General features: G+C 40.8%; 1 protein-coding gene across 4 annotated transcripts in view; it reads left to right on the top strand.

Moving 5' to 3' along the window:
* fgf13a (fibroblast growth factor 13a) overlaps positions 1-17496 on the top strand; it is a 95582-nt gene that overhangs the window by 46120 nt on the left and 31966 nt on the right. For 2 of the 4 annotated variants that reach the window (XM_031302936.2, XM_031302937.2), the window contains exon 3: positions 877-1044. The exons of 1 other annotated variant lie outside the window; for it this stretch is intronic. In XM_031302936.2, the coding sequence (XP_031158796.1) occupies positions 877-1044 (168 nt within the window). Of the gene's footprint in view, positions 1-876; positions 1045-3285; positions 3323-17496 lie in introns of those variants that run through there. One more of the 4 variants, XM_036007254.1, reaches the window with a different exon arrangement.

Genomic DNA, 17496 nt, shown 5'->3' with positions numbered 1-17496 from the left:
AGATACAATATATTTGGGCTGATTTGCTTGTAGCTAATCCATCAATACAGAAAAATAGGTCAATGATCGAAGCCAAGCAGGGACTGTGCCTAGAAGAGGACAGATGCAAAAGATCCAATACATACAGACAGAAACATAGGGCTTTGCACAGGATCCCAGGACAGATATTTCTATAGACACACATGCAGAGCGATGTTAAAGAAGCTCTCCTTAACGTCACTTACATGTACAGTAGCATGACTTCATGAAAGCAATATATGGCCGCTCCAGTGTGACCTGGAGGCCTGTGCATGCCTTTGCATCTGCTTGCCTACTCCTAGAGTAAATGGGGTGGGTTTTTGTGGTGGACAGGGGGGCCATAATCACCCACCACCTGACCTCAGTATACACAGCAGACTGCACGCTTACACTGCAATCCCACAACCTTTTACTCCTCCTCTAAAGTGTAGCAGCCCATGGTCCTGTGCCTGCTAAGACTGCCATAACACTGATTTTGAACATGGAACTGTTTCCTTTCCCCCTTTCTTTGTGTTATGTTGTTATTGTATCACTTTTCCTTTTCAGCGAACACTGATATATTTAACACAGCCCCCACTGTTGATGGTTGTCTTTAATTTGAGTTGTTTTGTGAACTTGGTGTTCTTGATCTAAGCTTGTCTCTTTCTTTCTTATTCTCTTCTGTCCCTCTCTCCTCTATCTTCCTTCTCTCTCTGTCACAGTGTTCTATATTACTGTTATTTAAAGCTATCGCTGTTGCTAATATGTGACGTATTTTATTTGCCTGTGTTTCTGCCCTGTGTTTCTGTTGTTGTTTCCTTTTGTTTCTGTGTGGTGAGCCTTCTAACCCCAGTTCATTCTGTTATGGCACCACCGCAGTCCAGGATGACGCTGCCCCAGGTACCCAGGAGTACATTATGTTACGGCAGGACTCCATCCACTCTGCGGATATAAGGAGTAAAGGGTCCCCTTTTCGTGCTAAGTGTCACGAAATCTTCTGCTGCCCGCTGAAGCAAGCCGTCCACAAAGAGAGCACAGAGCCCGAAGGTTTGTTCGCACCCCCTCCTTGTTTTGATTTGCTGATGCTCGTATCCCTTGCCCACTCCCGTCTTGTTTTCACCTCTCTCTCATATCCTGTGTGAACTGATAGTTTTCCGCCCCTTCAAACTAAGTTCTCCTTCATTCCTGTCCCATTTTTCGAGAGCATCTGGTGTGCTGCTGCGTGCGGAAGTGTGAGTGCTCATGTGTGTGTGTTTGAGCATAGTATTAGACTGAATGCTTAGGGCATGTTAGCTTGTAGAGAACCTGTAGGAGGGCCCCTGGGCCCCTCTGCTCTTGTCCAGTCTGGTGTGTTTGTACTGTACAAGTGTGTGTATGTGCGTATGTGTCTGTCTGCACACCTCTTACGTATGTTGGACTGAGTGAGGAGCACAGCATCTGTAGCTCCCGCCCACTCCTCCCTACCCCAAACCATTAACTCGGTCATTGCCACCCCGAGGCGTACGCACAGACCAAAACAAAGTGAAAAAAGAAAAGGGGTAATAGATGGAGGCAGCTGCAGCCCTAATGAGTTCAATGACTGGGCAATTTGAGGTATAGCTTCCACTGCAACTGGCCTCATAGAACAAAATGGCTCTATGCATCCTACCCTTTCAGTGCTTCCCTCCCTAACATTTCTTTCCCCCCTGCTGCAATCTTGTTTGCCTTTACCTCTACCTCTCTTTATATTTACTTATTTAGTGCTTGTAGCAGCATGAGAATGTGCCTGCGTACTGTATGCTATCAACGATTGTACAGTTAGGACACGCAGTAAAGTAAAACAAAAAAACTCCCACTTGTGCTCCAAGCATGCTTCCATACCCTGCACTGTCTGGTACGCAGGCTCTTTGACTGCCTCATGTATCACATATCCATCAATAGAGTGCTAAGATTGTAAAAATTGCTTTCATTTGCAGACTACCTGATAGGTAAGCTATGAATTATCTCGCTCTTGATATGTTTTCTGCAATGTATTGCTCCGTCTTCTGTTGTATCTGAAAGAGGGCCGTGATCGGTACAGTAGTGCTACACTTAGATATGTCAACCTGTTGACGGGTGTCTGCGTGCCTGCTGAAGGACTCAAGCACATGTTATCCTTGTGAGAAAGAGAGAGAGAGAGAGAGAGAGAGAGAGAGAGAGAGAGAGAGAGAGGGAGATAGAGAAGTGGAATACTAGTGGAGGTCTGGCTAAAAAAGTAAGATGTATTATTTAGTTTGGCTGCAGCTCCAGTTGGACGTGACTGAATTTACAAAGGAAGCAGGGGAGACTACAGCTGTTACGTAAGCTTTTCATAAAGACGTCATCAATGTTGATGCATGATGCGGATGCAAACTGTGTATAACCGTGTGTGGAGCAGGCTATACACACGCACACACACACGCACACGCACACGCACACGCACACGCACACGCACACGCACACGCACACGCACATACACATACACAACTTACAATACAGAGCTGTCTGCTAATATCCTTGCTAAACAGATAGTTTATGTTGATATATTTGCATTTTTGGACAAATGGTACTTGATATAAAAAAGAAAAAACAAGAAGGTTATATGAGCAGGAAAGTCAGCCTTGTCACATCGTTACCATGGCAACAGCATTTCAACTGCTTTGTGTTGCACTTAATGATTTTCATGGATTGTCGACCACTTAGCTACATGTTAAAGAGTTTGTATGTCACAGTGGATTGCAGCACAGATTATTCAGTCAGGAACACATGGCTAGATTATATTAATGATAGCTATTACACTGTAAGTAGTAAAAGGCAGTGTTTCTAAGATTTTATTGATGTTTGTTCAGTTGAGATTCTGGAGTGTGTTTGCTGTAGGTGAGTCGCTGGCAGTGAGGCATTGATGGGATTAATTATCCGCAGTATAATTTTCTCTGATGCATATCCCAGCAATACAGTGAGGTGGTTGATACAGAGACACAATACATGCTTGACAGAACACATCAGCAGCACACAGGGTTGGACTGTGGCACCCCAGAGAATGAGTTCAAATCATATCTGTTCATCTCTGTGGAGCTGCAGGGAGCCTAAGAACACAAACAGAAGGCACTGGACTTGCCGCCGCAATCCTCAGGTCTCTGTGTGCTGCCGCCAGCTGTCAATCAGACAATTTGTTTTCTATCTTGACATTCACTTGACACGCTCTTTGGCTCAATCTGTGTCACAAGTTCTCGATTCCTCTTCATTCTCAAATCCTTCTCTCCTAATTCCTCTGCTTCCGTTTCTCCACAGCAACAACAAAAGATGGTGCCCGAGGGGACCGATGTGTGTAAATATCCCATCCATAATTCAGACGACGGCAAGACTTTGTGTTTATAGTTCCAGGGTGTGTTATATATACACAGATAGACAGATATACATGTAGATAAGTATAGGTCATGAGCAGTATATGTATGTTTTCATTTCTGTGAGCTTAACTCAAGAAATTTATGTTTTTCTAGTTGAATTAAGCAGTGTTTGTTGCATTCGTAGTCCCAGAATCAGAATACTTACTGTCAATTAGAAATATTTGCATTTCTTCTCCACTGATTTAGAGGCTGTCCTGGCCAGGACATACACATGAGGACTCTTGCCTCACGTGGGCTGAGTTTAGATTACAGGAGTTTTAAAATGCCAAACGACTTAGAAATGTACCTGCATCACAGACTGCACAAATGCTCATATTACTAAATTATCAGAAGTTACTTACCACCTTGAGCTTTTTATCTCTTTAACATGTATCCTCAAGCTCTTTCTCTCTCACACACACAGACACAGTTGTGTACTCTAGCTATCACAGACATATTTTCTCTATCTCCCCAACGATACTCTGCTACACTCAATTTTTATACATTTACAGTCACCATTTCCGCAAAAATTAAAAAGGATGGAAATGAGTTATAGTTGAGCCAGCTGTTTTCATTATAAAATTCAAAGCCAAAACGTTGTTTATTCTGGGACCAGCATTAGTGATTTAGACTGAAAAGTACACCACACTTTTACAGTACATAGCAATCTTGACAAGTGCAGCTATAAATGAAAGGTTCACAATTTTTCAAGTCTGCCTTAAAACAATACAATGTATGAACATTAATTTTTTTTTGAGCAATTGAGACTGCTAGATATATATATATATATATATATATATATATCAGTCTCAATTAGTCGATTAATGTGGGTATCTTCCAAAGTCTTGTGCAGTAAAAAAGTCTTTTCCGTACAAAATGTTCTTTGCGTTTCTAAATATTTCCTTGTTAAGCTGTAATGAAAGGATAGTAACACAAAAGGGGTTCATTTCACAGTATAAAAAGACTAAAACTTTGGAAGACATCTACTTGATTTAGTTAACTCAGATGGCTGAAGCCTCATGTTAGCCTCATATAAACTTTGGAACAAGGACTGCGGATATTTTTACTTTTATTGTTCATATGGGCACTTAAGATATTGTTTTAGGACAGACTTGGAAAATGTGAACCTAACCTTTAAAGTATCACACTGGTAATTTAGTGTGTTTTATCCTTGGTCTACAAATTACACATTATTGCTGATATGACCTTTTGGTAGAGCATTAAAGAAATTGTTAGTTTGGCTTCCAACCCTCTCAGCAGCCTTTTGTTTCTGTTAATTTTACTATAGCTTGCAGAAATCTGAAATCATAATGAATTTTGTGCCACTATAACTTCATGATGTTTATGTTTTTTGTATGGTAATGCAGTTGGGAGCAGGGACTGTTTTGAAACTCTGCATTTTAAGATAATTTGATTTCTGAGTTTTACTAGTGCAGGCCAACAGCAGGGAAGTGATTGTAAATTTTGAGGAGCAGTGGGTCAACTAAAAAGGTCTAATCGAGCCAATATAAAGCTTTGTTGGAAAATCTACATCAACAGGGAATCACACATGTTTGTGTTAGTCTTAACCAACTGTGAACCCTAGGATACACTACTGTATCTAAAGCAATGTAATTAAATCAGTAATGTGATATGTCTCTTACAGACAGAATAAAGTCAAGCACCTGTGTTGCTCAACATGCAGGCCGCTATCTAATCTGTTTCAGCCTTATTAAAAAATATGTCACCTGCTGGACACTCAGGCAAGTAAATGTAAGCAGAAGAGCAAGAGGAAAGAATAGTAGCCCTATCTATTTGCCACACCAGATGGGAAATTCATAGAGGTGATTCACCACAAAGTTGACATAGCACAATTACATTTTGGGGGTCAGCGTCGCCCCTTATAACAGAGTATCCCATTGCAGTGTCTCACCAAGTCCTGCACACTACTGCAATGTTGACAAGAGACAAACATGCAGCCTCAGGATGCACTCATGCTCCAATAACAGCTTGTTTAATTTTCTTTCTTTCTTTCCTCTTTAGTCTGTCTGCATGAAAGCAACAAACTCTGTTTGTCTAAGGCACTACATAAATAGACTATGCATGAATAAATAATGTGTATGATAATGTGATTTGGTGCCTGCAGAGAATAGGCTGGGAGGGGAGTGTCAAAGTCAAATCAGCACTGTAAGTTCTACTATGCTTACCTGACCTCTCTGGTACCCTGAAGTGTGCATTTTGCAACATATGCAACAAAGTTTTAGCATGCGCCGATGGACATTGAGTGAATACGCTTTACTTTCTTATATATATATATATATATATATATATATATATTTATATATATCAGAGAATCTCACATGTATAAAGGACTAGTGTTTTATTAGCCTAGTTTACAATGCAAATGTAATGTTGGCTGTTCAAAAGTAGAATGTGACCATTATATAATGGGAAAAAGGAAAAAGAAAAGGGTAGAGTGTGTTTCATGTGTAAGTGCAAAATAGTTGGCATCTACCTGCACAAGTGAAAATGCTTAACGTCATAGCACACTCAGACAGTTTTTAAATACTTATTTCCTCAGATTTAGGCAGAAATGCTTACACAGTGTTAATTTCTATCTTCTCTGGGGCTTACACTAAAGTCATAAACAAACAGCAGGAGTGGGTGATTATGACAACATTAATGAGGAACTACTCTGGAGACCAACAGACAAGTAAAGCAGAGTAAAGTTGCCAGACCTATTACATTCCATCATTGTCTATTTCATTAGCACTTCTCTCGTATTCGCCTCCACATCCTTCTCCTCATGGCAGACTCAGCAATAGCCAAACAGGCCGGGACTTTTTTGTTCAGAAATACAGTGAATATGTTTGTTATGAATGAATATTATTAATGTTTACTCTGAAGTTGCACTGTGCCAGCCACTGCATGCCATTTAAACATATTTGAAAATCTCTTAAACCAGTCAGAATCATGAATGGCAGGCCTAAATTGCACAGTGCTCCTGATACATTTACAGTAGTATATGTGGCAAATTAACCTGCTGACTGACTGGAAGGAACAGTGGAAGGAAGCAGAATGTAGTAGTCAACCAGTGGGATGCTTTACCTCAACAGTCCACATCTGTTGAACCATACTTTATTATATGTAATATTTTTTTATATTGCATGCTTTGAGGCTGACTTTTACAATTGGTGTTATGTTAATGGACTGTGAAATAATTAATATTTACTGCATACCAGTAAATAAAAAATGCAGGTACAGTACATTATTAATATGCTGTTTTATATACCACATAGCCGAATGCAGCATGTGTATTTATCCTCCATGTCCAAATAGCAGGTTTACTCCCCATCCCTCCCACTCAGATATGACAAAGCTTGACCCTAAAATCCCAGCTTATGTCACTAATGGATATAATGTTTTATTGTTTTATTCAGTAGAATTCCTGTTTAAGTACAGGCCGGCTCTAAATCTGAGCTAAACAGGAACAATCGGTAGAGTAGTCAGGTTATAGTAACTGTGACACAAGCAAGTGTGTAAGTTTTCCCCAGAGTGAACAAGCGTTAAGCTATTTAATTGGGGCAATGAGGCACACTGCTGAGTCAGCACCACATTAGTCTAGGAAAGACAGCTACCAGGATAGATATTACAGATACACACAAAATAGTGTCACTTATTAGGAAGAAGACAGCATTTAGTAGTAATGTATTAAATGTGAAAAAATACCAAATCTTGTTTTTAGGTAGTATAATATGTTATATCCTTGCTTTTTATACTCTTCGTTACAATGGCTAACGTGAGAGAAAGGTTTCAATTCTCTTTTGCTACCTCTGTGAACTTCTGTTATCTTTACTGCAGATACCGCTGCAACACAGACCCTCTTGGTCTCTCTCCAAGTACTTGTCTTAATAAATGTTACACTTTGAAGAATGAATAGACCGAACCTCTACTGTATTTGTTCATTTAAAGGTCACACTATTCATTCATTCTTCAAAACTTCCCAAAGGATGAGTCGTGATCCTAAAGTGTTCACGAGTTCATCCTGAGTGTATGGTCAGCTTTGCCAAGTGAACAGTGTAGTAACAAACACTTTTTGTTTTCCTGTATCTTTAATTGAATAGGAAGTTATCTTATTTGAAGACAATCATGTGTAGATTTGTTTATGTCATTATGGCATCTGTAAACTTATTTTCACTACTTGTTAGTAGATATATGTGATAATCCTGTGTTCTCAGTACTGCGAAAATCAGAAGTTTGAATTCCTACATACAGTATAGGAGCTTTAATTACTGAGAAATGTGGATCCAGAACCTAGACAAGTTGGAAACCATTGCTCTATGTAAAGGTCATTGTTTTTATTATAATATAAGTCGCTTGAAAATCTTTAGGACCAGCCAGGAGCAAAAGTCCATGGAATTCACGAGTGTAGAGCGAGCACACAATTTTCTGACATTTCTCTATCTGCCTAAAAGTCCAGTTTTGGTCAGACTCTACTACCCAGGACAGACAATGGCACTGAATACTGAATAACACAGATGAATCATCACAGGTTCGATCACTATTTCCTTTCCATTGTACCCATCCGCTACCGTCAGCTGGGTCATGTCTCCTGTCGAGATGTTGTCAGGTTAGACGATCTGTTCCACCAAGCATGGTGGTTTTAAAAGCTCACAAAAATAATGCACTCCAACCTGAATGTCAGTATTCAACCTGATTACACTGGAATCTCAGTTATAGTATTTGTAACATAGCGATTGAACTTGTTATAATTTATAAAAAAAAAATGACATTAGACATTAAAGATTGTCAAAAAGGACACTAAAGATTGCACTGTGACTATCAGTAGACTTCCTCATTTCTGTGCAGCGGACATCAGAACTGCCTAAGCGCACCACATTAGCAGAGAAAACAGTCCAGTTTGGCTGACACATGCAGACAGTTTGAGGGTCATGTTGGGTGCAGGCGGGGTTATGTAAAGACCTTGCATGTTTCATCTCATGGGGCACAGAGTAATGTGCCAGACTGCTGGCCAGGGCTGATGTTGGCTAGGATTCATACAGACACCCAATTTCTCCCATCATGTTGCCTGCCAGCCCCTGAAATGGCTCTTCCAGGAAGCCTGATGAAACCCAAATTAAGGACCAGATAGGATATAGGATAGGATAGGATATACGGTATAGTGATTTTGCTAGATGTTGCAAAAAAGTTGGTCAATTTGCATTCAAGAACCTTTAGTCAAGAATAGGATCAGATTTCTACAGTAACACCAGCATGTTAAATGCTGTGACAGCCAGACAGTGTTTCTGTTTTATTGCCCCATCTCCCTTTCTCAGTTGTATCTTTGTGTGCTGCACTAGAGATTGTTACTTTACTTCCTTTCTCAATGTTGGTTAAATGTCTGGAAAGTGTCCAGGGTATTCCACAGTTGCCTTAGTCAATGTAATGCTGACTCAGGAACAGCAGCTACTGTAAATAACAGCTCAAGCATCCAAGTTATATATTTAATCATTATGATGATGTATTATATTTTCCTGTTTGCGTTGTTATTCTGCACTTATGCTTACAGAGACTTGTGTTTCACCCCTGATTTGTGTGCTTAACCTTACCCCTCCACAGCTTTGTACATCTAAGTGCATTATATTTTTATATACTGTAGGCAGGTGTGTGTATATATGAGTCATAGTTCAAATACTCAGACCTCTTTCTGTCACTCAAATTTAGGATTTGTATAATTATTTGTATATAATAAGTATAATTGCATAAATCTGTTGTTACAGGAAAAAGCTAATATTAAATGAAAACACTTGAGCATGTTAATACTTATTAAATGTAGAGCAATCTTCTCAAACATCATATCATATTCGTTCTATCATTAGCGGCCCAGTGTTATCGCTCAAGGCCATTGTAAATGTATGTGCCAGAACAATAGATGGGTTAGACATAAATAATGCATACTGGTAATAAAATGATAATTCGTCACCTGTCAAAGAGTGCTCTCTCTTGCTTTCCCAGTTGGCAGTCGTCTCCCTTTCATCAGCTCCCTCCAGCATGCGTTACACTTCACTAAGGTGTACTGTATAGTGCTCCTCTATTACCGTCTGCAGGTGTTTGTCAAATGAGCCCTGATGAAAGTGAGTCTATTGGCCTGTATGATGTGCCTTTCACCTCCAACCAGCTCCAGCAGAGTGTAGTGCTCCTGTGTCATACAGTGTTGTTATTCCTCATCCTTCTTACTACACACAAACACACACCCTCAGTTGGTTGTCTTATATCAGTATGCTGTGAACATGAGCCCGCGAGTCATTATCTTAGACCCAAATCTAATTTTACAACACGCATACGGGCGACCAAGCGGGACAGGCTGGGGCATTGGACTGAATAAACAACCTAGAGGTGTTGCATTTGTGGTTAACCTTAGCTGTCAGGCGCAGGAGACACAGCAGGATGCACGCTCACATACAAACGCACATGTATATACACATGCAAACAATTGCAGTAATGAAGGCAGATGACGCACATGGCAACATTCTACCACTACTCAGCCAACCATGCATTGTCCAACCTAGATGATCCCATAGACCCCTCTGCCAAATGTCCTCCCTTTGCTTCCTCCTGGCCTCAGTGCCTTCTGCTGTTGCCTCATTGACCATCATATAGCAACAAACTCCTTAATTATAAGTACTAAAAGACAGCACATCTATCGTCCTTTGTATGAGGAGAATTGTCTGGTTGCACTTGTCTGTCTGATCCGCATTTTTGAGCTTTGTGTGAGTGTGAGGGTCTGTGTGCGTCTGTTCTCCGGGAACTACAGTATGGCCTTATGGCAGCTATTAGTGTTAGCTTGCTCGAGAGATTAGACATTGCACATCTCATCAGGCCCAGCCAGCATACATTTATAGCTGTCTCTCTTTCCCATATTTTTTTCTCTCTCTCTCTCGTTTTTCTCAAAAGGTAAAAAAAAGAAGTGTTCAAAATGTTATAATAGGTTAGAGTGCTACAATGTGAATCAAAAATGGCAACTACATGCTACTTACGTGTTGTAATAAAATGAGTGCCTCTCCATCTATTTTCATCAGTTTATCCGGGGCCGGGTGGCAGGAGCAGAAGGCTAAGGAAAGTATTTCAGACGCTTTCTCCTAGTCCCCAGCAATGTTTTTCAGCTCTTTGATGAGATATATAATCTATCCAGCGTGTTTTGGGTCTACCCCAGTGCACAGCTCCTTCTTCACCATAATGGTCCAGTACAGTGTTGGGCTGTCTTGGCTGACATGCCTCTTCAGTGTTCTGTGGAGGTTGGGGATAGTGCCTGTGGAGTGGTAGACTATGGTGGTGGTTCCCATTTTAAAAAAGGGGGCCGGAGGGTGTGCTCCAATTATCAGGACGTCACATGGCTCAGCCTCCCCGGGAAAGTTTATTCCAGGGTGCTAGAAAGGAGGATCCGACCGATCCAGGAGGAGTAATGCGGGTTCTATCCTGGCTATGGAACAGTGGACCAGCTGTGTCCATATACTCGGCACAAAGTCAAGCACATTTTTAGTGGGTGTTGGCCTCTGCCAGAGTTGTCCCTTGTCACCGATACTGTTTGTGATTTTCATGAACAGGATCTCAAGGTACAGGCAGGGTGGAGAGGAGAGTGTCCGGTTTTGTCCGGAATTGCATCTCTGCTCTTTGTATGCATGCTGTGGTTCTGTTAGCTTCATCAGACCATGACCTCCAGCACGCACTTGGGTAGCTGAGTGTGAAGCGGTTGGGATGAAAGTCAGTATCTCAAAGTCTGAGGCCAAGATTCTCTGCAAGAAAATGGTGGATTGCTCCATCTGGGTTGGGACATTCTGCCCCAAGCGACGGAGTTCAAGTATTTTGGGGTCTTGTTCCAGCTCATTGTATTGGTAATACTAGAAATGGCTCCTGGCTCTGTTCTATTGGTGTGTGTGAGTAGGATGTCACAGGCCTCAGCTGTATGTGTAGTATTATGTAATGGGTAGCAATCAGGCATGCAGGGAGGTAGTCCTTCGGCAGTACAGATGATCACACGTAAACCATCATTACAACAGGCCAGTGTCACGCAGCCTCCCATCTCTAATCTGTGCCGTCCAACTGCCAAAGCATTGGTTAATATGTCCTAATCTCCCCATGTTATCTCCTCATAGCAAACACACACATTAAACCTGATGCGTGTCACAGGTCATGCCCAGACATTCAGGAATGGTTATTTCCCTACAATCTGTGGTACAAATCTGATCCAGCATTACTGAGACAATCTTGTTCTGACTTGTTGAATATGAGTGCATATTTGTGGCAGCTACTTTTGTAAACTGACAGAGCTTCACACACAAAATACCACACCAGCTGTGCTGCTTGGGGATCTTAGCCTTAGTAATATATGGGTTCCAGTCATTTGCACTGATCCTTCAATCGGTAGCAGAAGGCTCAGTGCAATCATTCAATCATGTTAAAGCATAACCTCTGACTCACTGTATGCCACATGGGTCAATCTGGCTATATGGCCTGATAGAAGGAGGAGCCCAGAGAGAACGAGGGAAATTGTGTAAATATTCCTGGTCGGTGAGAACGAGGGACATCGTGTAATTATTCAGTCATTCAAAGAACACAGCCGGAGTTGGAGAAGACGGAGGAACAACAGAAAATCTTCCTACTTCCCTGAAGTCACGGGTGTGGCAACATTTTGCCTTCCCCGTGAGTCAGTTATGTAAACAACAACAAAGGTAAAGCATGTGGGCTGCAATTTCACCACAAGGTTAACGAAACAAGGAGTTTATTTATTTCATTTATTTGTTTTACTTTTATTTATTTTATTTTAGCTAAAGAAAAGTCATTAAAAACACTGTTACTAGACACAGTATTGTGATTACCAGTAACCAGTATAGTTACCAAGCATTTGGCTAGTGGCTGGTGTTAATATCTTGGCATGATGTAATGTCCACAAAGGGATTAGACAGCATTGTGTTATTGCTGCAGGCTTGATTATGATTTTGAAGTTCAATGCTATTCTGTAATAGGGTTGCATTTGATAGTATATACCTACTAAAGACCACAGAGAGCCATTACTGCTTTACTGCTGTGTTTTGTCCTACTTTTTCATTCCTCTGTGGGGTTCTTTATCAGCTCTACACAGCTCCTCCCACCTGCTAAATACCAAACACTGGTCCACTACCATCCATTGTCATTATGTTTCCATTGATTTCTCTGTGTGCTGAATTCCCTAACAAACGCAGGGATTAAAAGTGAAAAGTGGGAAACTCTGTGTTGGATAGGGAACATGACCTATTTACCCACCCACTCCCATAAATTGAGTCATGTCCCTTTTGTGTCATTCAGCTTAGTTGATCTTTTCCACCTAACACGTTGGGCTTTTGAGTACACTGAAATAATCCGTGCCATACGGAACCATGCAATTTCATTCTGATCTTTTTTTAAATATAAATAATCATTTTAAACTCAAGTGTAGTGCCAGAGATCGGAGATGTAGAACCAATAAACAACCATTCAAAGCTTTCTGTAGGAAGAACCATTTTTCTCCATGCAGCTTCCCTGTCTCTCAGATCTGCAGTCAGGGGAATGACACCCCCAAAACCTTCCTCGAGGAAATTTATCAATAGCAGTCAAAATAAAGAGTGTGTAACCAGACTTAATGAGCTTCATTAATGTTCACACCGAGTTCACTGCACTGCACATTTGACCTTGTTGCATAATATTCACAGTTATTCTTGAGGCCAGACAAGGGATGTAAAAGGGTTATTCTGAGGACGGGGACCTGGTTACTAGAGAAGATCAGGGTCTATTACAGATACTTGGATGAAAGTGATGACAAACGCCTAGACAGGAGTTCTCACCAAGTGAGCAAGAAGTGCCCATCACCTAAGACAACAATGAGTCCTAAGATAGCAACTCTTAAAAAAAAAGCAAGCATGACCTTGTGCTTTCGTGCCAGTCTCAGAGCTTTCCTTTGTGTCTCCAGTAAGAAGACAGTTTAAGCCAGCTGGTGTCTGAGATGATGCCTTTAATCTCACTCCATTCCTTTCCTTGATGTGTCATACTGGAAAAGATATGTAGGACAACATCACTTCACTTACTGTATTCTGGGACTAAGACTGCTCTTGCTAGAAGGGGTATAATTAGCATGGCGTTATTAATACAAACTTTCAAAAAGTCTGAGCTTCTTTATTTTGGCTGCAGCACAGTTCCTTGACTTCTCTTTTTACCAGATGTCCCTCTTCACTGTGACAAGAGCCCATTTTCTGGGTGTCTTCTGGTTAATGGAGGAGGGTTAACTTGTAATAGGATAAAAGTGAGTTTTGTTGTATATGGTCTCTCAACTCCTAAATGTCGTCTCTCTGTAGCTTTGCCACCGTGATGGGTATTGCCAAGGGCTTTTATTGACTCACCATCTATGATTCACACGTTACTGTTCAGTCATCCATTTTGTCAAGGGATCATCTCCCGCACTTGATTTCCTCCTCCGGCTACCTCCTGTTGTGATGCTGGCAAAGATAGATACTGGATGTTGTTCTGATAACAGGCATTTAGAGACTACTATTAGATTTGGCAGGCTTGGCTGCCTGTGTGTGCATGTGTGTGTCTATTATGCATGTATGTATGTGTGCTTGTTGAATTATCTACATACACAAGCGCATGTGTGCATACATCACACTGTATGTTCTTATCTTATACTCGTTCTGCCTCAGCTAGCTGATGGAAAAATAATGTGGCATTAGAGAATGTGTGCTGCTGCTAACCTAGAAACAGGCATCATGCACCAAGCTGATTAGTATGTACAAAGTACAAAGTATAGTATGTACAAAATTACATTATTATTTTAAATCTTTTTGAACTGTGTCCTCTTGTTTATTGAATCAACCTTACAATGTGGCTTTAGTTCTGTAAGATCTGCTGCTGTTTAGAAAATTTGCACTGTCTAAGTCTCCATACACAGCAATCAGTCTCAGGGACTTTTAGCCACCTTCCTAAGGCTTACAACAATATTGGCTATGATTCACCCACAATCCCCCAGGGGACATGAGAACTGCAGGGTCATGCAATTGGAAGACACAACCACACACATTGCTTCCACGTACACACACAGATATTACATTTCAATTTCCATTAGTGGCCCAAACAAAACCATAGCCTGCTGACATCATCTCATTGATGTTTCATAACCGATCCTGAGTGTTAAATAAAGCTGCCGCTTTCTCATATTCCTCCTTAGGGCACCTGAGGAACAAAGAGGACGTGCCAGACTTTGTTATTATCAGAGAGAATCCGCTTCAAGGTCTTTGGCCTGGAGCTTTTTAGTAAACTATCGGCAACCATCTACATCTTTTTTTAAATGAATTTTGAAGGGAAGTAAGGGTCAGCTGGTTAGAAGACAAGATAAATAGGGAAACTCTATGGCCTGAAGTTTTACAGTCTTGTGTCGGGGGCAATGAGAGCACATCACTGGTACAGCATTAGTCATTCCGAGCAGGCTGCTGTCTGAACTCTGGCCATTTCACACACCGTTTGGTGCCTCTGATTGAGATTTCTTCACATCATTACAGCCTTACAGACACACACACACACACACACACACACACACACACACAAAGAGTGCAAAAACCATAGCATGTGAAAGCCCACAGTATGCTTCCCAGCCAAATTATGTACTTCACATGCAGTTCAATTAAGAAGTGACAGATTGTAGAGCAAAGCTTGTGTGAATAAATATATTCACTAGTGTATTTGATGTGTTCTATTCACTGATATCTGCCAAAGGGTATACAAAGTACTTGCAAGGAAGAGCTAATTTGATCTACTCCCAAACACCTACCGTGCAAGTGAATTGTTATTTTCTTATTGACAGTACAGGTTGAAGAGGAACATATAAACATTTTCATTTTCAGTATAAAGCCCCTGTAATTTGAATGTCACATCACTGCTTATTAGGCAGAGAATGACATATTTTTGACCACAAATAAAAGATAGAAAGATAGTATAGATAGCAAAAGAAAAAAATGAACCAATAGACTCTGATTATGTCCTTGTGTTTGTAATGTCCTGAATTTCAGTGACCTATCATAATCACACTGGTGGAAATTCTTGTAGTTAATGGTTAAAATGACCTATTTACAAAATGAAATAACTGCATAAATATGTACGTCACACGTGGATGAAGATTCATTGAAATTCCACTTTCTAAGATGATCATAACCTTGTTTTCTTCCACTTTATGACTCTTGCATTTAGCATTGAAGGTCTAAACATCTAAGAATAAACATTATTCTGCAGTGCACCACCTCATCTATTTGTATCATTATCAAGCAGACAGATCCTCAGCTCCTGAAATTGTTTCAGTTCTATGTTTCAGTGCCATATTTAGCTTTTATTGATGTATGAAATACAATTATGATCCTTTCACTTGGGTAGCAAAAATATCTACAGTTATTCTCTCTGTGTGAGAGAAAATATGGCAGGGCTGATCAGTAGACGAAGACTTTGAAGTCAGTTGTTATACAAAAGGTGAGAGGTTAGATGAAAAATGCCAGACATTGTGTTCATATGCTTCTAATTAGTTTTGGTGTTTTAAAGTAAGATACAGATAGAACTGGTGGTGGTTTAATGAGGAGCAGACTGGTATTGATGTTTAAAAATATATTTGTTTATGTTATTTTCACTGCGACTAAAAACAACATTTACCCTGTTAATAATTGACTCAAATCGTTCTGACACTTTAGACACAGGATAAAACACCCAAAAATAAAGCACATTGATGATCCATGATATCTAAACGTTCCAGCATATTAAAAGATGTGACATAAAACTGTTCCTCGCTGATGGTTAGCTCCTACTAATGACTCTTTGCTTTCACGTCTTGAACACAGCCCACTGTGTGATCCATCACATCACGTTCACGCCTTAGAACCAAGCATTGCCATGAGTCTGGCAGCCGGCCATGACTGTATTCTATCCCCCTCCTCTACAGGAACCTCCAGTGACTTATGGCTTCTTGTTCTGTAGTATCCATCCCCCATTCTCAGCGCACACTCTGTCTATCTTTCACACACACTCTCTTACGTATGTGGAGTCTCCATGGTAACGCGTGGTATCACTATGGCACTGGTGGCCTGGCATGCTGCAAGCTGCTGTTATAGTGGATTTACTGTACCAGCACACACACATCATCAGGCAGCTAGTAGAATGATGCCAAAGGGCTGAATGGTTTGAGCAGCAACCCTTTGGGCTTATCAGAGATCAATCCTTTTTCCCATGATATTTCACTTTATCCCCTCACTCTGTACTGAGAGGTTCAACTAAAAATCCTGCTATTGCAGTTTACAATGGTATGTTAAGATATGCATTTGCTTGGAGAGTTAATATCTCGATATAATCAGTGGCACAATTTTAGTATGCAACTTTGCCCTCTATTACACACCACGAGCAAGGTTAACCTCCCCATTTATCCAGTGTTTGCCCTCGGAGGCCACTTTTCTCTATGAATTTAAAAATTAATTAAACCCTGGGTGTTATCATGACAGCCTTGGGTTATTAATGAGAAGAGATAGCTTTAATTGTTTGGTTATATTTATGATACAAAGGTCAACACAGTGCTCAACCTTGGAAGCACACAGGCCTATCTCCCACTTTTACTTTGGAGCTCTGCTCTCTAGTGGCCAGAAATGACAAGAGCAGCAGGGTGCTGGGACCTTCTGGATCTGTGTGACGTCATGTGGTCCCTGCACAGTTAGGTGTGTTTGCAGCCTGAGTGGTGCTTTCGTAGGACTATGTCTGGACAGTTTATATAAGAGTAAACACTAGGTTTTCTATGACAGAAGTTTCTGCAGTACACTTTCTCACAGTTCTGTCTCTTAAACGTACCTTTTAGCAGGACTATATACTCTTGTGATACAGAGATTATTGTACACATCACCCATACTATGATTGCATTATGATGGAAGCTAACAGAAGTGTGCCCTTTTAGTTAATCTCAATTATTTTCTCCCTCTCTCAAAGTGTGTGTATGTGTGTGAGTGCAGTACAGTGAAGGTGCCCCCGGGAGGCCACAGTAGACTGGCATTCTGGGGCACTACAGTAATTAATGTGCCCATGGCACATTGCTACACAAGCAACCAAAGTA

Source organism: Sander lucioperca, chromosome 1 (genome assembly GCF_008315115.2).
Source record: "Sander lucioperca isolate FBNREF2018 chromosome 1, SLUC_FBN_1.2, whole genome shotgun sequence".
Lineage (NCBI taxonomy): Eukaryota > Metazoa > Chordata > Actinopteri > Perciformes > Percidae > Sander > Sander lucioperca.
Note: the sequence above shows the minus strand (reverse complement) of the source record. Positions and strands in the feature narration are given on the sequence as shown.